This window comes from Pelecanus crispus, chromosome 4, assembly GCF_030463565.1.
Source record: "Pelecanus crispus isolate bPelCri1 chromosome 4, bPelCri1.pri, whole genome shotgun sequence".
NCBI lineage: Eukaryota > Metazoa > Chordata > Aves > Pelecaniformes > Pelecanidae > Pelecanus > Pelecanus crispus.
Window position 1 is genome coordinate 21,099,205 of NC_134646.1, and position 24,498 is coordinate 21,123,702.

The 24,498-nt window shown below is 39.2% G+C and overlaps 1 protein-coding gene across 5 annotated transcripts in view; it reads right to left on the reverse strand.

The window, feature by feature from the left end:
• Nucleotides 1–1,106: 1,106 nt before the first annotated feature.
• Nucleotides 1,107–24,498, reverse strand: part of PRKG2 (protein kinase cGMP-dependent 2) — a 30,864-nt gene continuing 7,472 nt past the window's right edge. For 3 of the 5 annotated variants that reach the window (XM_075708938.1, XM_075708937.1, XM_075708936.1), the window contains 17 exons: nucleotides 23,196–23,362; nucleotides 21,353–21,466; nucleotides 18,332–18,437; nucleotides 17,031–17,094; nucleotides 15,615–15,692; nucleotides 14,461–14,555; nucleotides 13,584–13,652; nucleotides 9,257–9,355; nucleotides 8,210–8,360; nucleotides 6,787–6,923; nucleotides 6,536–6,625; nucleotides 6,143–6,284; nucleotides 5,233–5,396; nucleotides 4,417–4,539; nucleotides 2,975–3,037; nucleotides 2,050–2,116; nucleotides 1,107–1,202 (listed from right to left, as the gene is read on the reverse strand). In XM_075708938.1, the coding sequence (XP_075565053.1) occupies nucleotides 1,107–1,202; nucleotides 2,050–2,116; nucleotides 2,975–3,037; nucleotides 4,417–4,539; nucleotides 5,233–5,396; nucleotides 6,143–6,284; nucleotides 6,536–6,625; nucleotides 6,787–6,923; nucleotides 8,210–8,360; nucleotides 9,257–9,355; nucleotides 13,584–13,652; nucleotides 14,461–14,555; nucleotides 15,615–15,692; nucleotides 17,031–17,094; nucleotides 18,332–18,437; nucleotides 21,353–21,466; nucleotides 23,196–23,362 (1,825 nt within the window). Of the gene's footprint in view, nucleotides 1,203–2,049; nucleotides 2,117–2,974; nucleotides 3,038–4,416; nucleotides 4,540–5,232; nucleotides 5,397–6,142; nucleotides 6,285–6,535; nucleotides 6,626–6,786; nucleotides 6,924–8,199; nucleotides 8,361–9,256; nucleotides 9,356–13,583; nucleotides 13,653–13,897; nucleotides 13,907–14,460; nucleotides 14,556–15,614; nucleotides 15,693–17,030; nucleotides 17,095–18,331; nucleotides 18,438–21,352; nucleotides 21,467–23,195; nucleotides 23,363–24,498 lie in introns of those variants that run through there. The other 2 variants (XM_075708940.1, XM_075708939.1) reach the window with 2 other exon arrangements.

The window sequence follows — 24,498 nt, forward strand, 5'->3', positions numbered from 1 at the left end:
AAGGTGATGGAAAGAAAATAGAATATTTAAACTGATTTGTGAATAGATTTCCTTACAAGAGGAAAAAAATCAAGTTTTTGCTCTTTTATTCTCCCCTCCTATATGAGTAGAACTCAGAATAATTATGTTAATAAGATGTCTGATGAAATATGATTGGAAATGCTAGTTCACATCTAGTGATAGCAACTGGTACATTGAAATGAGTGGGAATTTTAGCACTGATATGAACAGATGTAGCATTTCAGCAAAATATCAGTGAAAATCTGAAAATATATTTGAAGGAGAAATATGATTCTGTATATGAGGTAAATGCTTTTTGTCCATCTATTTTATCTTCACACTACATAAAAGCAAAACATTTTAAGAAAGGGACACAGCTCTTTGAAGCAGTAAGGGAAATACATACCACAGTCTGCTTCTCCAGGGAACTTCTATCATGTATATAACTTGTTTCCTATTGGATTTTCATTTGACCTGTTAGACCCTGTCTCACATATTCAATCTGGTGCAAAACTAGACTGACAGAGAGGCAGCTTCCATAATGGTACCCTTTTAGCTGCAGCATCAGATCAAATCAACCTTTCAGTAAAAGTCTCTTTTCTACACACTTCTGGGTCAATGCAATACTGGCCATTATAGGAAAAAGTGAAAGACAAGGCAGACTTAAGATCAAATGAAAAACAAATGCCTATAGTGTCAGCTGTTGACAAATGCCACAGAGTTACTGGCTTCCAATACTCATCCTCTCCATTCAAAATAGAGACATATGGTAACCTTGTTAATATAAAAATATTAGCTAGTGATATTTCCAATGGCAAAACCGTACATCCAATCCATAGTGTCTGAAAATGTTCATAGAGATATTGTGTATCAAAAAACCTTCAGGTTACATCTGTTGACCAAATGCATGCCCTTGTTATAAAGAGATGCACGCTGATTTTGGTGCATTAGCCAAACAAGTTCTGGTTGCTGTACTGTCTTCTGTCTTTCAAGGAATATTGTTTTTATCACAAACCTTGTGTAATTTGATTTTAAGCAAGAAACAAGAGAGCTGATTTAGAACTGATGCCTATGAGTCTCTATAAATGTCCTGGAAGAAAAAAGTGTCAGAAGTCCTTGTCCCAGCCCGAAAGTTCATCTGGAGGGGTTCCCTCTTCAGGTGGATAGCTGTCAAAGTAGCTGTAATCAGTTGGTCCAGACAACTAGGGCATTAAAAAAACAAACAAACATTTGTTTCAGAAGGTAACTTTTGAAAATGCTCTCCATTGATTATGCATGATTTTTATTGCTGCCAGTGGAGGAATAAAAGGCTAGCATGATATAAATGACTTCTTTCAATGGATGCAATTTCTCATTCTTTAAAAGATAAACCTGCAGTAATTAAATTGTGCAACAGAACAATGGCATTAGCCTCCTTATACAAAACCACCCCCCAAATACTATCAAATCCTAGATTTCACCCAAAGTTTTATAACGTCAGTAAGAAAACTGGGCCACACTGTGTACAGCTTTGACTCAAGTTTGTTCAAGACCAAATCTACACTCATGGGGTAGCTACTCAAAGCAGATCTCAGAATTATTTTTTGTTTCAAACTGAATTCAAAGTGAGTTTCAAATTCTTTACCCTCAATCTTTTTTCATTTTAGGGGAAAGAGAAATGGGCCATTTAAAACAGGAAGCTTATTCAAGGATGTGCTGTAACTCAATAGTAAGAGAATACAGGAATTTGTACTTCCATTGTATGTGCCCATTACTGAGGAAAATATGTTTTTTCAGTATTTGTTTCTGACCAAACACCATTTATTCCAGTAATGGTGAAAACTTAATGCAAAGTACACAGGCAGAATAATATTTCCATTATTTAACTGAATTTAAGTTCTGGATTGCTTGCTGTCTCTCTTTCTTTCATTCAATTTTCACTAAAAATGGTGAGCTATAACAATTCAAATACATCTTTGGGCAGTTTTGCTCTCGCCATCAGTTATTTCTTTGTAGCCAAGCACCTTTGTATTAGTAAAGTATTATGATATTGAAAGCTAAAGCCAATACCTCTCTTTTTAAAGGCGATGTTAATTTCCTCACTTTCAGACCATCCCAGTTAAAACCACTCAACCACCTGATTAAAAAGAAATGAGAGACAGACAGGGAGAGACCACGACAGAAGGACAGATCATTTTCTGTCATTATACTATTAACAGCTGAAAAACATGTGAACAAGGGCTATAAGACATTTTTTCATGACAACTTCTGTCCATGTGACAACACAGTTGTTAGAAGGAGGCAACTTGAGCACTGTCATTGCCATACAAGGGAGTGGTAGCAGGGGGAGCTTCAGGACCACCAGATATACATTGCATCTCCTCTGTACAGAAGTGCTAAAGCGACAGGCAGGTTAATATATGCATAAGCACAGCCATGCAAAGACGTATGCATCCCCTTGGAATTCCACCCTCTTTTAACAGCATGAGAAGAGGGAGACAAGCAGAAAAGCCAAAGCACTTCTTTTCCCAAGCACAAACTGCAGGGCTTAGAAACAACTCAGATAGAAAGAAAAAGCAGGAAATGTTTAATCCACAGAGGACTTCCTTCATTAGAAGGAAAAAGACAAAAACCTAATATTGCTCCAGAGCTCTTAACTACCATTCTTAAAAAGCAACTGTTTAAGGGTTGAGAGGTCTGAAAGGCAGATGCTGAACTGGCATTGATTTCTCTGAGAACTGAATTAAACTCTACATCAGCAACCTGCGACAAAACTAGTGAACAACAAAATGTTTCTAGATAATCATGGTGAGGATTTATGCTTATATCGTTGCTTGCTGTAGCTGCAAATATACTCAATAGCAACAGAGATCTCTTACACAATCTTCCTGGAAGTGCCTGGAGCTTTATGGGTTTACCAGACTGGGTTCTAAAATATTAAAAATATATTCAAATTAAAAACCAAATTTTCTTCTTGGCAGTCTCTTTCACTTACCTGTGTTTCTTGATGTCATTAATTCCATTCCTCAGATTGCCTAACCTTTCTGTAGGGTTTTGCCTTAAAAAAAGAGAAAAAGAATAAGGATAAGAAATGAAAAAAATTCTTACTTTTTTAAAAGAGCATTTATAGGTCCTAACTGCTTGCATTTAACAGTTACACAGGGATGGAGCTTGCATACAACATGTGGTCTCATAAGGAGACATAATGAAGTATTGCTCACTGCTCCTTTCTTTTGAGGATGGAGAAACCTTCCAGGAAGCCAAAATAGAATCATAGAATTGTGTAGATTGGAAAACACCTTTAAGATCATCCAGTTCAACCATTAAGTTGACATTACCAAGTCCACACTAAACCAATTAAGGGCAGAGTAACAATTTCATGTTTCCTGCCTTGGTGGCTGGATTATTTATAATGAAAGTAAAAAAATCATTATGATTGGAAAGGACCTCTAAGATCATCAGTCCAATCATCAACCCAACACCACCATGCCCACTAAACCATGTCCCAGAGTGCCATGTCTACCCGTTTTTTGAACACTTCCAGGGATGGTGACTCCACCACCTCTCTGGGCAGCCTCTTCCAATGCTTGACTACCCTTTCCGTGAAGGAATTTTTCCTAATATCCAATTTAAACCTCCCCTGACGCAGCTTGAGCCCATTTCCTCTCATCCTATCACTAACTACTTGGGAGAAGAGCCCAACACCCACCTCGCTACAACCTCAGTGTCACCCTGCTGTGAGAAGCAGCAGAAGGAAATCAACTGGTTGAATTGAATTGAACACCTTTTTTTTTCTTGGCCAGCAGGTCTGGCCAAGAGTTACAAAAAGAGGCAGACCAAAATTTGCAGCTACAAAGATCCTTTCAATCCTGCTGCACAAACATGGTGTGTACTGTTCTTAGTGCCATGGATGAAATCCCACTGGACCTGCAAGTTGAAAGTCAGCAGTGTCACCAGCCACAGGTTGTGCATGCCACTATGTGCTAATGCTTCTGAGTTATGCTGGCCCTTTTGAAATACCACCTTTTTGCACATTTCCAAGTGGGCTTAGCTCAGTCTTTAAGTGCCCTACCCTTTCTGTAGGAGCTATATGCCTAAGTAATTTTGGAAGCATTTTTTTAAAACACTGCACTTGATAATAAAATTAAATTCTTTAGCTCTTTCCTCAGCCCACACTTAATAAGTTTTCCCTAAGATGTGTTTCAGAAAAAATTCACAGCTACAGAGAAGGCCCAGAGCCTGCATTTGTAGATGATACCTCTGCAGACTGAGGTGTGACACACACTCACAGTCACATGTGTACTGAATATAATCAGAATAGACCATGCTAGGCATAACAATTTTAAATGAAGTTGTCAGGAATTCCACACTGCAGTCTGGATCTTAAATAGCTCAATCTATCTACACCTGGGCTCTGCCACAAACTGCCCCTCCTACCTGCAGAGTCTACGGATCAAATCCTCAGGCCTCCTTGTTATTATTTTAGGAAAATCCAGCTTTTCAATGCCTTTGAGAATCAAATTATATGTCATCATTTGATCAGCCCCAGAGAATGGTGGACTAGAAAAAGAAAGCAACACTGATAAATCGAATGGCTGGCAAGAGCAGATGTGGCCATTTCTGATCAAAGCAAGTATTTGAGAATATGGAAAAAACCCCTACCTTCCTAGTTTTACAACCTTCAGTCTTTCAGTCTGTTTAAGATATTAGAAAGGTTTGAAGCTGAGAAGCTGCCTGTAGGTGCCAGGGAAAACGCATGATCATATGTGTCCCTCTAAGCTAGCTCTGCCTCCAGCCTAACTCAGAGAAGCTTCCATGTTGTACTATCATTGAGCATTCACAAAGAGTTGTCACGGAAGCGTGCATGGAGGCAAAGAACAAGCCCTGCTTACAGTTCACCCACCCTGCTGTACCACGCCACCCACTAAAGGGGAAAAGTCTGTTGTCAGCTGTGCCTCACAGGAAACATCATCATCAGTTAAAGGAGCTCTACACCAGCCACTTATAGCTGGTGTCTGGCCCTCTCCTTGGATGGATAAACCAGAAATGAGAATATGTTCCACACTTTATCCATGGCATCTCTGAGATGATGGAAGATAAGACATGCATAAGAGGCAAAAAGAAGTATCATTTTGCAAGTCACTCCTGTTTACTGATGGGGAAAAAACCCAAACTGTTTATTTTAAAAATAATCTTGCAAACTTTTCTAAAAACAAACAAGCAAGGTAAGAACTTGGAGTAGGAGGCACTTACCTGCCAGTAAGGAGTTCATACACAAGAATCCCAAGGGACCAAAAATCCACACTGAAGTCATGGCCTTTACTCAGAATGACTTCAGGGGCAACATATTCAGGGGTTCCACAAAACGTCCAGGTTTTCTGCCCTGATCCGATCTTCTTTGCAAATCCAAAATCAACCTGATCAAAATCAACATATGCTGCATAATGCAGAGGTGTTTTGCACTGGGAAGCCTTAAGGTCTTAATTGCTTCCTCACCTCCTGCAAAGATCTCAGAGTTGGCAGTTTACAGCTAAAACAATTACACAGCATTGTTGTGAAGGAGAAGGATTACCAAATGTTATAGAACAGATCCATTTATTCTCACGAGTGATTTCCTGAATTATTTTCCTTTTGCATAGAACAACCCATGCTTTCCTTGAAGACATCAGATTTACAGCCCATGGAAAATGGTGGGTTGCTCATTGTCCTCAGCGTGTATGTTTCAAGCTCTTTGAAGGGTATTCTCTTTGCACTTTTCATGGTCAGTCAAGTATGGCAGGAGCTCCTTACTGTATTCCATCTCTACAGACATAATCTAGAACCTATGATTGCTTGACAGGGAGGTAATTCTGTGCCTGGGAAATGTAGTTCCTGCCTTTACATTAAGATTGGCTGCTAGGATAAATTATTTTTGCTGTTTATGCTGTGGCAAGAGCTCTCAGAGGCTGCAAATCCCCAGTTTGTCTGTGGCTTGCAATGGCTTTGCAATGCCTTTGTTTCTCACTGTGGAACGAGTAGCCTGCCCTCTTTTCTACTGAAGCATAAGGGTTATTAAACTCTGGGATCCTGGTACTGTAATTACATGCTGTCTATTTATATCCCCCCCGAAAGGAAATGGGATACAGGCAAAAAAGGATAGCATTACAAAAGGATTACATCTTACCAGTTTTATATATCCTTCAGTATCCAAAATTAAATTTTCTGGCTTCAGGTCTCTGTAGATAATTCCTATGTGATGTAGATAGTCAAAAGCCTCTGTCACACACCCAACACAGAACTTGGTAGTGGCTTCGTCAAAGCTGCCTCTGGAACAAAAATAATCACGATCCTCACAGACAATTAAGTTCTAAAAATGCCTTGCTCATTAACCAGATAACATATAATTCCCAGAATATTAACAGCTTTTTTGCACTGACATTCAGTACATCACTCATGTGGTTGACAACTGAACCAAATGTCTTTTCATTGGACAGCTCTTGAATAGAGAACCTGCCCAGCAGACATACTGAGCTGATTGGTGATTTTAAAGGGCAAGGTTCCACTTTGTTTCTGTTACCTGTCTCTCAGCAAGCTCCACAATTCCCCTCCCAGGCAAGCCTCCAGTAGCATGTATACATACTTACTGTCTTTGAATGTGCGATATAGTCTGTGGAGACAAACAGCAGCAATTTAGGAAAAGCAAAATAAAATGCGAGACTTGCAATATCTTTCCTCCAGAACGCATATATGCCAAACCTCATTCTTAATAATGCTGTCCAGTGGGTCAACTGGGGGTCAACTTTCAAGGAAATCTTATGGTCAACTTACTTTACAATGAATGGAGAACATATCTGCTCGAGAATTTTCTTCTCAGAATGGATATGCTCTTGCTGTTTGGTGTCCACTACATGTTTCTTCTTTATACACTTCATAGCGAAAGCCATGTTCTCATTTTTCACTTTAACCTGTCAATAAAAATGATTAATACATGTGAGTCAAAGAAAGGATGTTTAACCTATCTGTTCTCAATATGCACACTGATTTCCATCTTTTTCAACACAGCACAGGACTGAAATTGGTGACTGTAATGAGGGACAAATTCCAGATTTTCTGCAGAACTGTTCTGTATGATTTTAAGTGAAGCATCATATCTTTTTAGTGTCCCAGTCCCCACTTGTAAAATGAAATGTTCCCTGTGTTCATTTTCTGTATACAAAATAGCAGCAGTTTGGATAGGTGCTATATTTTACAATGAGTTTATACCACAATGGATCCTAATTTCAATTTAAGATTTCTGAACACTAGCATAATAGAAAAGAACAAAAAGCAGAGGCAGTTTATGAAGAATATTTACAAGTGACTTTGCATTACACTGAAATATTATGCAGTATGCAATAAAAAGATGGAAGTTAAAACAGGGCTTCCAGGAAACCAAGGAAGCAACTATCCGTGTTCTACAGCTGGCTGAGAATTCAATTTTTAGCTTATTATTCAGGTGATGTCGTAGATTTGCAAGCTGGCAGTCAACCAGTGTGGAAATTGATTTGTCAAGCATGAATCAGAATAAAACAGTTGATGGTCTAACTATTGTAAAAGATTACTGACTTCACTAAAATCACATAGTCTCCTTTAATTTACCATTACCTTCAGCAGCTTGCACAAGAAGTGTTCACATTTTTTTCAGATGTTTGCTACTCAGCCAGAGGAGAGTGGAATTTAAGACTTTAATGAGGCTCTTCACATCCCAGAAACACAGCTGTTCATGCTACTGAATATGTCTTAAAAGAGCCATTATAAATTGTTGGAAATTTCAAAGTCAACACAGCTCAGAGCTAGATCACACTGGTTATAGTTGCCGTGGGGCATACCAAAGCAATTCTAACAACACAGACTTTGTGATGCTGGAGATTACTTCACGTCCAGGCAGAATCTTGGGAAAAGGCCTGCAATTGAGGGAACTCAATGCAGGTAGGCACATCTGTAAACTCCACATGCACAAACTGATGAATATATGTATAGTGACCAGGAAGATACTTTTAACAGCAAGAGATGAAGGCACACAAGAATGGATTTGTTTCTTTGATCATCGAAGTCCTGAAAATATTTTTTAACTATGCATTGCTTTATATAGAATTACCTCTGCCAGAGAGGCACAAACATGCAGAATATTAAAATTCTTCACATTTTTCAATGGTTAAATCAATCATCTAAGACAGAGAACTACTTGAATATGTTTAAAACAAACTCTTACAAGCTCAACCCTTCCGAACCCACCAACACCCAGAGTTGTGACAACTTCTAAATTCTGGAATGGGGAAGGAGGGAATTGGGCTACTTTCTCCTTCAGCTCTATCATCTCCAAAGACACCTCTTTGGTCAACTGTCCACAGAAGGATCTTCCTCTGCATTAAGAAAATTAACATAGGTTAGTGTTTTCCTTGCCAGCAACCTGTATCACAGTACTTTAATACTCCTATTAAAAAAAAAAAAAAAAGAAAAGCCTTCTTATTTCCTAACAGAATCTTAATTTTATTTTATACAGAAGCACTTTATTTCTGGACATCCTATGGAAGTGAATTAGAAGTGAACTGCTACTGCAGTTCACTGAGTACAATCAATTGTATTTTTATCAAGAGCTGATCCATGGTGAGGTTCCTAATTATGCAGTCAGCTGCAAAGCTTTGGGCACTCCAATTTCTGAAGGACTGTATACCAGTTCCAGTAGAATGATCAGAAATAAAAATGCAGCTATATTTCTAAACAGAAGAAAAGCATACTCTGCTAATCTTCCAATAGTGCTCAGGTTGAAATCAGAGGCAGATAAACTAGAAGTGTGGTCCACAGCTAAAAGCAAACTCTTTAATAGCACCAGTGCTACATGGAAACATTAAAAATTAACTGTTTCTTTTATGTCTGCTTATTTTTATTTGAAATGGCAACTAGTCTTTTGTACAGTAATACAGTTTCATTAACTCAATCGGGAGTTAAAGTTGTCCTTTAGGGGGTTTACTCAAAAAATTATTTGAGCACATTTTCACCTCTTTTCTCTGCTGAGTTTTCTTGGGATAGAGTGAATTTTTGGTTGGAAGTCAATATACTGAGATTCTATGTAATTTTTTTTTTTTCCGAAAAAATTTCTTGGACTTCGTAAGTGTATCCAGACAGTTTTATTATAGTGATTGCTATCATTTCTAGGGCCCCATCTCCATCAACTACCATCCATGATTTTACTTACATATCTATCACTCTTTTTTATGATTACCTACTAAAGATGTGCCTAACAAATGATCTGACTTACTTCGCATGTCGCTTTTCATCAGCCTGGGCCAGATTAGCCACATAACCTTCAAGGTAAGTTTGGAGCTCCTCATAAGTTCCAACGGTTTGATTAAATGTCCTAAAAACATGAATGAAACCCTATAAACTACTGAACATACAGTGGAAAGAGAAAGAAACCAGAATTATATATTTTATATTGCCTCTGAGTCATGACCCAGACTGAGCTTTACACTATCACTTTGACAGTACGAATTTTAAAGAACTTTGAAGAGGTGGTAACCAGCTGAAGTACCAAACTTGGTTTGCCACAGGGTAGGGGGACAGAGTGCCTGATCTCCTCAGGTCATTTCATGTTACGTTTAAATAATTCAGAGCAGGCTGAGTGTACCTTGCCTCCTACATGCACTAACTAAGGGTGGTTCCACCATCCCTACCATAGGAACCAGCTTGGCATGAGTCCAGCCTATCAATCCTTCTGTCCCAATGGATAGAGCCCTTGGTATGCAGTGCCAAAGCAATTGAGATCACCTCTCCTACTTCACAGGTGAGTAACAGCACTGTGGGAAGAATAGACTATTTCAGTTGGAAGGGACCTACAACAATCACCTAGTTCAACTGCATGACCAGTTCAGGGCTAACCAAGTTGAAGTATGTTATTAAGGGCATTATCCAAATGTCTCTTAAACACTGACAGGCCTGGGGCATCGACCACTCCTCTAGGAAGCCTGTTCCAGTGTTTGACCACTCTCTTGGTAAAGAAATGTTTCCTAATGTCCAGTCTAAACATCCCCTGGCACAGCTTTGAACCATTCCCACATGTCCTACTGCTGGATACCAGGGAGAAGAGATCTGCACCTCCCTCTCCAACTCCCCTCCTCAAGAAGCTGTAGAGAGCAATGAGGCCACCCCTCAGCCTCCTTTTCTCCAAACTAGACAAACCCAAAGTCCTTAGCCGCTCTGCACTGGACGTACCTTCCAGCCCTTTCACCAGCTTTGCTGCCCTCCTCTGGACACATTCAAGGACCTTCACATCCTTCTTAAATTGTGGGGCCCAGAACTGCACACACTACTACTCAAGGTGACACCATACCATTACTGAACACAGCAGGATAATCACCTAATTTGACCAGCTGGTTATACTGTGTTTGATGCACCCCAGGATGCAGTTTGCCGCCTTGGCTGCCAGGGCACACTGCTGACTCATATTGAGCCTGCTGTCAACCAGCACCCCCAGATCCCTTTCTGCAGGGCTGCTCTCCAGCTGCTCCTCTCCCAGTTTACACTTGTGCCCAGTGTTACTCCATCGTATGTGCAGAATCCGGCATTTTGACTTGTTAAATTTCATATCATTCATGATTGCCCAATGCTCTAGTTATCTAAATCCCTCTGCAAGGCATCGTGTCCCTCAAGGGAGTCAACAGCACCTCCCAGTTTGGTATCATCAGCAAACTTGCTAATGGTGCATTCAACTCCTGCATCCAGATTGCTGACAAAAATATTGAACAGAACTGGCCCTAGAATTGAACCCTGAGGAACACTGCTGGTGAGTGGTCATCAGCCAGATGTAGCCCCTTTCACTACAACACTTTGAGCCGTGCCCTTCAGCCAGTTCTTCACCCAGCACACCATGAACTCGCTCATCCCACAGTTGGGCAACTTGTCCAGAAGGATGCTGTGAGGGACAGTACCTTACTAAAATCCAGAAAAACGACATCCACTGCCTTCCCTTCATCCACTAGGTGATCACAGAAGGATAGAACACTTATCATAGAAGGATATCAAATTAGTTAAACAGGACTTTCCCTTTGTGAGCCCATGTTGACCGTGCCTGATGATTGCATTATTCTTTAAATGCCTTTAAATAGTACCCAGTATAATCTTCTCCATAATTTTTCCAGGAACTGAGGTTAGACTAACAGGTCTGTAGTTCCCTGGGTCTTCCCTCATGCCCTTTTTGTAAACTGGAATAACACTGGCTTTCTTCCAGTCAGCAGGGACCTCCCCAGACTCCCAAGACCTGATTGAGCAGGGTCCTGCTGTAACATCTGCTAGGTCCTTCAGTACTCTGGGATGAATCCCATGAGGGCCCATGGACTTGTGAACATTCAGCTGATACAGCTGGTCCCTTACAATTTCAGTATCCACAAATGGAAATTCACTGTTCCCACACTCGTGGTCATCCGACTCAGGGGACCAGGCAGCCCAAGGTCTCCCATCAGGCCCCATGGACTTGTGAACATTCAGCTGATACAGCTGGTCCCTTACAATTTCAGTGTCCACAAATGGAAAATCACTGCTCCCATACTCTTGGTCATCTGACTCAGGGGACCAGGCAGCCCAAAGTCTATCAGTGTTATTAAAGACTAAGGCAAAAAAAGCATTGAATGCCTCCACTTTTTCTTCATCCCTGTTTGTCAGATGGCCATCTTCAACAAGTATCAGTCCAATGTTTTCTTTAGACCTCTTGCTATTGACATACTTAAAAAAGCCCTTCTTGTTATCTGAAACAACACTGGCCAGTTTCAATTCTAATTAAGCTTTGGTCTTTCATGTCTTCTCCCTGCAGATATAAGCCACAGCTCTGTAATCTTCCTGTGAAGCCTTTCCTAAATGCCAGAGATCATACAATTTCTTTTTCCTCTTGAGCTCGAGGAGGAGTTCCCTGTTCAGCCAAGCTGGTCTTCTGCCTGGCTTGCTTGACATACAACACAGTGGGATTGCCTGCTCCTGTGCTTCTAAAAGGTGGTGCTTAAAGACTGACCAGCAATTGTGGACTCCTAAGCCCTCAAAAACAGATTCCCGGAGTACTCTGCTAAATAGGTCCCTGAATAGCTTAAAGTTTGCTTTCTTGAAATCCAGCATAGCAACTCCACTGTCCTTTCTTATCATTACACCAAAAATTTCAAACTCAACCATTTCATGATCACTGTGGCCAAGACAGACACCTACCATCACATCCCCCATGAGTCCTTCTCTATTCACAAATAGCAAGTCTAGGAGGGCGTCGTTCGTGGTTGGCTCACTAAGTACCTGTGACAAGAAGTTATCTCCTATGAACTTCAAAAATTTCCAAGATCTGCTCATCACAGCAGTATGATATTCCCAGTTGATGTCTGGGAAGTTGAAATTTCCCATAAGGACAAGGGCTACCGATCCAGAAATTTCTCCTAATGGATATAGAATAACTCATCAGTGCTTACGTCCTGGCTGGGTGATCCGTAGGCACCCACTACAACATCTCCTTTGTTTTCCATCCCTCTAATCCTCACCCAGAGGCTCTCAACCACATTGTCACTAACTGTAAGGGCTGTATAATCAAACCTCTCCGTTACGTATAGTGCAACACCTCCACCTTGCCTGCCCTGCCTATCCCTCCTGAACAGCCTGTATTCCTCCATCCCAGCACTCCAACTGTGGGACTCATTCCACCTAGTCTCACTAATACCAATAATGTCACAGCTCTGGGAGCTGACCAACACTTCCAGTTCATCCTGTTTGTTTCTCATACCGAGTCCATTGGTCTACAAGCATTTCAGATACGCTCCTGAGCGCTCTGTACTCCCAGGAGCAGTATAAATGTTCCCACTAGCATTGCCACCCTCTGGCGATGGCATGCCAACCCTTGGTGTACATACTGCAATCCTGTTGGTATCCCCTTCCCATAGAATGCACCAGCTTTGTCATGCTTCTCTGCAACCTATTTAAACAAGCTAAAGAGGAGAAGAGGAAAATGCATTCATAGCCCAAGATGCCATTTCCTGTGTTGGGGTAGAATCAGCCCTCAGCAAGAGCCCTTTTGGGATTCAGCAAGGAAAAGGATGGTGGCTGTCCACATTCCAAGTAAGCATCCTTACAGCTAGCCCTGAGAAATGCAGGTTTGCTGTTTCACTTTCCACTGGGAGCTTCCTTTCTTATATCTTCCATCTGTTCTGTTCTTTTCCACTTTAGGAAGCGTAAAATTGGCCTCTACTGAAAAAAACAGGAATTTGGCTGCATGTCCCTCTCAACAAAAGGACATCCCGAAACCAGGGACACACAGGGGCGTTTGTTGTTCCCTGAGCCAATGAATAGCACTAAACAAATGTGAAACATCACCACCACAAGGAGAGAAAGAAAAGAATAACTCTGAACTCTTAAGCTTCTGTGCTCCTGCAACTTCTGTCAGCCTCTCTTCATTAGGTCTTTGTCTAAAGCATAGCCACAGCTCACTATTCCAAAAGCATAACCACTTGTTCAATATTCACTTAAGAAAACATTATGAATGTGTCTACAGTGAAGTCACAACTTATTGTTAACCTACTGAAAAAGGATGCAAGTCTTTCATTAAACTGTAGCATGATACTTACTCTCTATCTATAACGAGGCACTCCACATTGTATTCATCTGCAATAACATTTGCTGATCTGACATCATCACTAAGAATTGAAACAGATTAGAAGAATTCAGAAACATATCAAAATCCTCAAAGTACCTCACACTGTACTTATAGAGGGCCACAGCTGCTATAGGTGAAACTCCTCAAAGGCCTCTGCAGTCTGTATCTAGATTAGTATTACTGAACCAAATACACAATTACAGCATTTTACTAGTCATTATTATTGTCTAGGACAGTATTTTTTCCAGTTTCAAAAGGGTTTGGATCATGATTTCCTTTAGCAACCTTCCAAGAATTTAGGATGAGATGTAATGTAGCATTACATCAGGATTTACTACTAATTTTTGAAATGATCCTCAGATATAAAACATTCCAGAGACCAAACAATCCCTAGTAAATCACCCACATAAATATATGCTATATGAGCTATTTGGCTCATAGGTCATATCTTCTCTGTACTCCTTTTCTCTGTTTCTTACTATCATGGGCACTGGCACAGAAACAACAGCTCAGTCCAGTAATGATGGAACTTATCCATGCTAGGAGTCATACAGAGCCTGGCACAAGTTTTCATCACAGCTTTTACTGAAATATAAACAATAAGCAACAATGCAGAGAGGGCCAGCATTTGACTTTCAGAGAAAACCAAAGGTAGGTGACCGTGTATACTTTCAAGTTCTCTCTGCAAAAAACAAAACATTAAGAAAAATTCAGCCATTGCCTTCATCTGCTGACTTTACAATCAAACCAAAGTTTATATTCAGAACAGCCATGAGTTGTATAATCCAATGCATAGTGATAGGTCAATTGAGATACTATACATTGTGAATCAGACAATGTGAACTAACCTAATCAGAGCTTTTTCTCCAAAGTAATCGCCTTTATGCAGATTTTTAATCAGCTGAGGCTGCGAGTGATCTGCAGTACTCTGGGTAACTATCACCTGGAAAGTACAGGAGCAAAAATTTAGCATGGTGAGTTTCAAAGTATTGCATGGTTTCCCTTTCTTTTCTGTGTATTTCATAAATGTCTTAAACTCAGTAACACTGCCAGAAAGAGTTACAAATATATATAACTACTCCCTCCTCTCAAAAATTAAAACCATCAAACATTCCCTGACACCTCTCTGATTTTTGCTGAGAGATGGAAGAATTAATATATTCATTACTGCCCAGCCCCCAACATTTTCTCCTCATACCTTTTAAAACAGAGCAAAATAAATCACATTTTAATGAAAAACTGAAAAATACTTCAGTTCCCACAGTGGGCAGGCATCATATGGGCTTTTTGTCTTCTCAGCTAAACACATAGCCTCCAGAAACATTAACGAACATTTCCCCCCTCATGAAACTCCTCTTCCACAATAGTGCACATTCTGCTGATGCCCATGCCCATTAGCAAAAAACAAACCAGAATATCACCAGACACAGACACATTTTGGAAACTTGAAACCCCTTCTGGAAGTGTATTGATGAAAATTCTCCTGATTTGATTCTTTACAGTCTTGTGTCAGCCTCCAATGTAACAGCTGATGGATAAAGGCTGCTGCCTTACTCCTCTGGCACTAACAGATGAAAGGAATAGACCCTGAGTCACCTAGAAGGCCATTCTCCATTAAACCTAGGACTCCATTATTTCTTAGATATTTCACAAGTCTATGTTTTGCCCATCAGATATTGAAACATCCAGGAGAAGATATAGGATCAAATCTCATTTACAAAAAAAATTGACTTTACATCTCTGCTATGGTGTCAAGAAGCTTCAGGACATAATTGATTACATTATAATTAGAACAGTATAACATGGGTTCATTGTGAATGAAAATTAGGCTCCCTGAATCTCTGAAGTGCTGCTTCAGGCTTTTATCACAGTACTGTGAACTTAACAGCATCCTCAAAAACTCTCTGCACAGATTTTACTGAAGACCACACCCCTCAAGATAGCTTTTGAAATACACATGTTTGTATACGTTACTTTATAAGTTAGGTTTATTATATCTTACCTTTCCTTTTGCTATTATAAAGAAGGTATTTCCTTCTTCTCCTTCCCGAATAACATAATCTCCCTTGTCATAGTACTCCTGTTGGGGGGGAGGGGGGTGAAGAGGCAATATTGTCCAACATATCATTAGTATCTTTGAAAATTCTGATTACTATGCAGAGTTCTTAATACATCTGGATGTTCCATTGATATTTAACTTCCTATCTCCTGCATATGTTGCATCCCATAATATATGCAAGCATTCCACTATATAAAGCATGGTGGCCCATCTATAACACCTTAATGCAGAAGTATGTTATTTGTTTAAAAAAATATTAACACTGGTATCATCCTTATGAAGCAGCGGAAAACAAGGGGAAAAAAAAATCAAACACTCTTAAAAGAGTTCTAAATCAAAATCCCATTTCCAAAAGTAATTTTGGGCTTGACATCTCAGTGGGAATGCCTAAATCATCTATTGCAAGCTACCAAAGCACCAACTTTTCTGTCTGTGCTAAGGAACCCCGCCTTCATTACCTAATTGCTTAACTTTAAATCAAGCATTTTTTCCATGTTAACTTTCAGCTTTGTGATCTGTTCCTCATAAACAACCACCTCTTTTCTCCTCCGAGTGTTTCCTAAAAGTTATCCCTTGCCAGGAATCCCACAAAAAAAAAAAAAAAAAAAAAAGTCACTGCTTAGGATACCGCTGTGCTAAGGCCATTTGCTGTTTCACATAATCAACATCATGATCTCCTCATCCCCTTGTGCTATGGCTATGCATCACTCTATCTGCCTCCTCTGACTCATTGGGACTGAGGCTCTTAGTTTTCTGGGGAACTTCTGTTCTCCATCTGCAGAACTGTTCCGCGATTGGTGTTCCTACAGACTTTCCCTATACAAAAAGCATTAATAGTTACCACTGCTCTTGGAAAACATCACAGCTATGACTATATATCAAACCTTCACCTCCAAATGCTGCTGGCAGATGCAGCCCTAAGACAGACAGATATTTGGCTGGTTTCATGTGTTGAAGTCCTAAGGCCTTTTTCCCTTTATATTTTGCAGTGTATGTGGTGCAAGGCATATGAAAATATAACATATCCATGTTGCAAACAGTTAAGGCATGATTACCAAAAAAGAGTCAGAGACCTGGACAGCAACTTTGTGCTTAATCTTAATAAGGGCTAGATTATAGATCCTCTTACCTACTTGCTTGACTCCTTCGATGCCAAAGATATAACTTACTTTTATGCCACTAAATGTTATTATCTACTGCCAACCTGGAATTCCACTCTGGCCACTCCAAAACCACTGTCATATTAAAAAAAGCTTGCTTGGTTTTTTTTGTTTGTTTGTTTGTTTTTACTTATTTAGTCATCTTTGTTGCTTTGAAAGCTTACCAAATACTATTCAGAAAAACTTAACAGTATCTTACCACCTCCAGGCAGTCCATGATCTTGGTTAATTTATCTTCAGGTAAGTTTTTCAGCAGGGACACACTTCCAGAAAACAGAAATGCAAAACAAAAGAACCCCAAAAGTAGTTATCATTAACACTTTTTTCATTATCTCTTCTCATCTATACAATTTGTACAACCACATTCTACAACTAGCTAAACTGGTGGTGCTGTACAAAAAATATAATATACAAATAAACCTTAATTTGGAAGGTTCAAGCATTCTGATCTTGTTTTTTAGATAAACGGAACTCACAATGTGGCAAACGCTGGTCAGTTTGTAAATCAACTTTGTATTTCAGTAGGGGAAAAAACACCAGTGGGCACATGGACTAATTTCAAAATTCAGTCATACAGGGTCCATTAATTGCAAAACCAAGACATTATAGTAATCCAATAAAATATATTTTCAAATGCAGTGCAGAGACTGCAAAATCGGACAAAGGTAAGAACTTCAGTACTACTTTGGCAACTATTAAAAGAGAATCCAACTACAGTTTAGCGAACTTGCTGGTAAGAATGAAAAAACTTCCCATCCTGAGCACTTGGACATGTAAAAGTTAGGAAATCAGAGCTCTCTAGTTACTCAGGCTCAGCAAAGAAATATTTATAGAAATCAAAGTTGGAAATGGATGCAAAAATACACAAGATATTCCATGCATGGTGAGGCTTGAGATCTCAATTTGAAGCCATAACAGAATGGTCATTCTTTGTTAAAGAAAGAAAATATGAAACCAGCTAATTATGGTTTGGAACCTCTAATTTGACCTTCTTACTAAAGAAAAGCACTGTACAAGTCTTGGTGTTCCCTGCAGGAGAGAGAATTATTCTACTCCCTGCAGATTTCCTAGTAATTTATATTGCAATTAGTTCATAAATTGAGACATGCAGTTCTCATACTCAAGTCTCCAAGGGATGAGGAATATTCCTTAATCTAGTCCAGCAGCACTAGTTAGAGGATTTATTTAACCTCTTTATTTAATATATTGTTTTAACTTCTAACCATGTAACCTTCCCATACATTTGTTCCATTACTTAAAAGCATTCAAGCACCTATTGCTGTTTCCTAACGTAAAACAGGAGAAAAACAATCAAAATGAGAAAAATGGTTTTGTGAATCCTACAAAAAGATCAAGAAAGGTAAATATTGAGGTTTTTGAGGCCCTTTGCATTGAGTGCCTCTTTCTCTCTCTCTCTCTTTATAAGACAGGTGCAGTATTGTTGTGCACCTTAGGAAGTAGCTCAAACCAGTATTAGAAATAGAAATGCATTATATTTACCTTCTAAGGAAACTTCTGTATTGCTCTTGTCTTGTTTGTGCTGTTACTCTCATGATATTTTGAAACACTTCTCTGTCCAATGCCCATGTTTTAACATTGGTAATTGCTTTAAGAAAATAAAAAACAACAACAAAATCAACAATGTTTCTGAATGATTTGATGGAAGATATTGCAGTATCAGGTCATGGTACAAGACAGACTAGCTCTTTGAAAGATGCCCAAGGCCAAATTTTAAAATATCCAGCACCTACTGCAATCAGACTTTTAAAAGAATGCAGCTCCCACTTAAACAATGCTTACTAAAGTAAGGCATAGATTTCCAAATGGTTCCTCCACAGAGCACTTTCCATGCAACTCCACAGGCTGAGTAACCTTGAAAACCTATCCATTTGGTGTGGACTTGGTAGTGTAGGTTAATGGTTGGACTGGATGATCTTAAAGGTCTTTTCCAACCTAAACAATTCTATGATTCTATGATTCCATGATTTACTATGAGCACAAACAGGGCTGAATGCTTATGAAGACCTACTCCTAATCATGGACAGTCATTGCACTCAAAAGCTGCAATGTAATCTGCAAAGGAGCTGATTTGAAAGAAACAAACTCGGCTGAAGTTTTTCAAAACTTATGAGGTAAATGTTGAAAACTATGGCTTGGATCCATCTCTAATTCAGATTACATGCAAATGTTTGTGAGATATGCAATAGAATAGAAATAACAGAGGTCAAGAATAAATTTAATTTAATTTAATGCTGTGATCCTCACATAGTTTTCCTCCAATGTGGCCATTTTATAAGGGAATAAAGGGTAATCAAAACATTAATGATTATCTTTTGAAAGGTAATAAAAATATTAATACAGTAAGCATGCATAAGATCCAGCATCAAAGATGCAAAAAACTAAGTGGCTTCTGTGTGCAATCATTGACAGAACACATTGCACTTTCTATTTTTTTAAGCAAAATAAGGTGATTCTATGCTACACCATACTCAGCAGGTTTCCTTCTGTCATAAGAAGGAGCAAAACTGTTTTCTCTGGGATAAAGGAAAGCTACAGAAAAAAATTAGAGTAACTGGTTTCCTGAGTTTATCATAAACACAGAATCATTTTCACAGGAAAGAAAAATGCCAGGTTTAAAATGATGCACAGTCATTGGTCTTTGTACTTAACCCTGATATACACATATGCTCTTAACTGCTGTTTATCAAAATAGCTCAAAAAATATTTTTGGGTGCTGGAAGGGAGAACACAGGTATTACTTTGGTGTTGGTTTTCTCCTAAACAACATCTTCCAGTTTACTTTGTATGAAGAAAATACGGCAAGTATCCAAGCTATCATGAATGCATTTCCTGTATCATGCACCTTAACTAAATAAGGCAATTATATAGCTAGAAAGAAGCCTGTAAATCACAAAGATGAGGTAAAGAGAAATTCAGAAAAATAGGACTAAATCACGTTCCGAGTTTCAAATACAGCTACTGCATGTAAAGGTGCTGCTGGGTAGCAGCAGCTATTGAAATGCTGTCTGGCTAAAGTCCTTCAGTTGTCAGTGTTCAAAGACTGCAGGTAAAGGGTGTCACTAGATCCAGCATCAAGTAAATCACATATGTATTTACTAGTCATGCTCAGTTATGGCATTGTACTGTTCTTCCTCCACAACAAGAAACACAGGAAAGCTATTGGGGAGGGGCAGGTTTCTGCAGTGATTTTAAGTATTCAAACACCCTTTCTTGTCCATAATTGGGCAATTCTTGTCCTACCTCAAAACCAATTAATGTCAACAAAGGTCTAAAGCAGCACAACATCTTACTATGCAGAAACACTACTTTATAATGCTAATACTATACAGCGGGCAAAAAAGAAAAATAGGGAACATATTCAAGTAGAATAGCATGCTAGCAAGAAAAATAATCATATTATTGATGCTGTTCTGTTTATCAGGCAGCAACAAAAACAGACTACATGTAATAACTTCCATCTGCACAGCCAGCAATGATTAAGTGCTTAAACTGGGTGCAGGAAGAAAGACCAGAAGCTTTTAAAGCAAACAACTTCTTGTTTTATTCCATTTGCTCCTTTTTAAATCAACATGATTTCTTCATACTTACTGGTGGTTCAAAGTCCCTGCAGATTTAGACAAGAACAGAAATTAGCCTTCAAACACAAATAATATTTATGGAATGGTGGAGAGTGGAAAAATGATGAATTTAATTCATTTGGTTACTTACTGGTCTGTCACAGAATGGAACATTAGAAAAGGAATCCAGGGGTACTTAATGGTTGAATACCCAGTCTTATGCAGGAAGAGGGATATTTGTATCAGAGCAACACTTAACAACTCCATCCTGGTCAGTTGGTAAACACAAAGCAAAAGCCAGTATTTGCCTCAGAGAAGCAGCACATCTCACCTAGAAGTTTCATCTCTTCCACTACCACATTTGAGATCAAACTCAAATCTTGTCTTGAGTGCCAGTTGCAAATGCCAGGTGCAAATGGATCTTGGCAAGACTCAGTAACTTAATGATACAGAACTAAAAGAAGTACAAAAGCAACTAATTCCCACATATTTTATTTCCTCTTGAATTATGCTTTATTTGCCTATTAAAAATGCCATGGTTCTAATATCTTTTCAAACTCCCTGTAATTTCAGCCTCAGGGTAGCATTTGATGCAAGAACATAAGAGCCAAAGACCGTTGCTGCTACTAAATCATTCAACATTAAAACATAATCCTTCCTTAGCAGTTAGTTTGTTACAGATCTAGCTAACCAGCGTACTTTGGAGATGCCTAATTGTTTATCAGAGGTCATGCTAGAGATGAAATTATATTTATGGCATAGTAGTATTTGCATTCCCAAGCAGAAAGATCTCGAGGAAGGAAACATGAGCTTACTGTAGATAATCAGGACATGCAGACATCTATTAAATGAAAACTTCAAAGAAAATCTGGATATAACAGGAACCTTACAAAAGTATATAGTTTTCATTTTGCGCAATGTTGTTTCAATAAACCTTAGGTACCTTTCACAGAGGCTGTCCGTGTGCAGTTGTATAAAATGGCTAGTTCACCAAATGCTGTCCACACAGGTATTGAGGAGAGTAGTTTATTCTGCTGAAAGACTTCCAGACTGCCCTCTGTCAAAAATCATCAGGATAATATGTATTAAAACTCAGCTCAACTGCACAGAGTGAAGGGAAAACAAATCAATATATTTCTGGCTTTGCTTCCTGGGAACACAGGAATGGCAGCAATGACAAAAACAATGCTTTGAAACACACGTACAAACCAGTAGAGTTTTGTTTTGTTTTGTTTTTAAATGTATTGCTAATTTACAAATCTGCTCTGGAAGGGAGGGAAAGCTGAAGGAAACTTCAACACTAAAAAGGCCATGGAAAACGGCCATTCTAAATCCTGATGGGATAAACCTTTGCTACAGCAGAACAGTCAGTACTTGTTCAGATAGCCTAGCCTGGTGTAGACAAACAAGTCCTAAATAGTGATCATGGGACAAACTGCTCATGAGGTTTGTCTGTTCATACATGTGTATGTGTATATATGTGCAGAATGCAAAGGAGAAAAATGAAAAGAACATTAAATCTTCCTTTAAGAAACTGTCCTTGAGCCTTACAACAAACCTAGCAAAAGTCAAAGAAAGTCTAAATTTCTTCACAGGTTATGGCCCAAAAGATCCTTCCCTTAAACATGTTCTGAAAGTTTGGCCCTCTTCTCTCCAAGACACCCACTGACTCCTCAAAAAAGGTCTAACGTGCCAGAAAAATTTGGAGGTGCACAACTTCTTCCTCATATTTCATTTGTTTTTCAAACTTTTAAATTTTTGTCTAGCATTTTTCATTTTCATTTTGTCTAGCAAGAATATAACTACCCCATTACAGATCATGCTTCCTCTTTCTCCCTCCTCCATCTATGTTATCCTAACACAGCTACCATCAATTTTTCAAACTAACCCATCCATATGAAAACAGAAGACAGAAGATGTGCTTTCCAACATACACCATTATGCTCCTGGCTTAAATATACCTGCCTCAACAGAACATACTCCTTATAGCATGAACTCTCTGGGCCTTCTAGTGGTCCAGAATTGAAGTATGCAAGTTAATCACAAATACTGGTTTGTTTTTTTTTTTTTTTTATGGTGAGGTGATGAAAGAGAGTATTGCCACTAGGAGCAACTTTCAGATGTTAAGCTTGGGCTCCACTATGTCTGATCCGTAATTCGAGATCTGAGTGTAAGCATGGTAACAGTCAGCACAGATGACTGCAGTGAGATTACTTCAGGCCTGTTGGCACTATTTTAGGAAAGTCTTCTTATTCTAAAGCTTGTTTTTTTTGTTTTTCTGGGGTTTTTTTTCCCCCTAGAAAAAACAAGCAGCTGTTTTGAAAAAAAAACCTCTAAGCTTTGAGAACAGTAAACTCAGACCTCGTCTCTCAATTTCCTACACACAGAAAACCGGTAAAAGCTCTCATGAATGTTGAAAAGTAAGTTTATTTCAGAAGTGGCTTTACCATTGAGCAGTTTTCTGTATTTTAAATTATACCTGCTCTTCCTTTGGAGAAGAAAAGGTTGGCTGTACCTACAACAGAAAGGATTTTCTGACCTCCAGGCTTTCAGAAATTAAAGACGTCATGAAATAGCATTAAATTAAGGTTCAAGTTTCTAAGGCGTTTTTTTGTTGCTCTCACTCTTGTTTCATAAAAGTCACAGGTAAAACCTGCATTGCCCTCAGCAGGGCCAGCATAAATTATGTAAGAGCACAAACATAATCCTTGTGGTTTCCTGCAAAGACTTCTAAATTACTTTCCTGTTTCTTGCACTTGTGCGTTGTACGACTAAGCACCATTCACCTTTGAGCACAAAAATGTGATTGCCTGGCTCTCCCTGTCTGATGACGTAGCTCCCTTGCTGGAAAGTCCTTTCATACATACATTCCACCATATCTCGGATCTGGTGAGGCTCCAGTCTCTTCAAGAACTGATTTTTATTCAGGGCATCCGTGATAAGCTTCTTCTCACTGGTTTCAAACAAAAAGCAAAGTTTAGAAGATCCAGCATGGTTGGGATACGTTATTCACCAGGCATTCATTCCTCTCAAGATGTTTCCTCTCATTTCTAACACTCACATGACCAGTACCACTGACAAATATTACAATCCTTGCAATTAATATGCATCCCAATAGCTGTGCAACACTATGGCCTCTCTCCTCCTGTGTGACCCTGCCTGCAGAAAGCATCAGGTTAGATGTAAAAAGGCTCCCAGTAGAAGACATGCTCCCCAGAATGTTTTGCATTGTTTCTCACCATATTCTTTCCCCATTGCATGACTAAGGTATATAGCCTTGCTTATCTGAAGGAAAGAAATGTGAAAGGTATGCACATACCACTGCCTGTTATATGTTGCCTGTGGCAACTTGTTATAAAATCAGGTCCACTTTTCTGACATTCTAATATATTTTTTCTGATATCCAGCACAAACATAACACCGATGACAGTAATAAGGTTAAAGTCAACACCGATGCTACTAAGACCTCATAAAGAGTTTCTCCTTTGCGGTGAGGAAAGATGCAAGGAAAGAAAAGTACGCAAAAACTTTTAACAGGTGCTGCTGTTTCTTAGGAGAGTGTTAGAAGACATTGATCATGGGAAAAACAAAGCAAGTTGTAAATTAATGTGATTAAAATAATTACTACAGAGAATTTCCCTTGCACCTGCAAAATAACATTGACCCTGTGGCATTCCCTGTTCAGGAATTGAACTGTTTGCTACTAAGCAAATTCATGATCAGGACATAATCACAAGGTCAGTTTGCAAAGTACCTGTTGAACATGGTCCCAAAATTCACAAAATAAGTCCAGGATCCAGGATAGGTGTGTGTGGGGGTGGAGGGTTAGTACTGATCTGTCCTGCACTGTTCTTTGCCCTCTATCCACCTCCCTGCAAAACTCTTCCTACCTCTGCTGTGCCCACTGCCTTTGCACAGATGACAACAAATAGCATAAATGCTCTTACCCAAATAAAAATCCTGTAGTACTCTGCGCACGTGGGATGCCAAATAGTCTGTCTCCTTAAGAATGACCAGACATGAGAGAATCTTCCCAAAGCAGGCCCTTTCTTCTACTGCTTTTAGGAATTTTTAGGGTATAATTAGAAG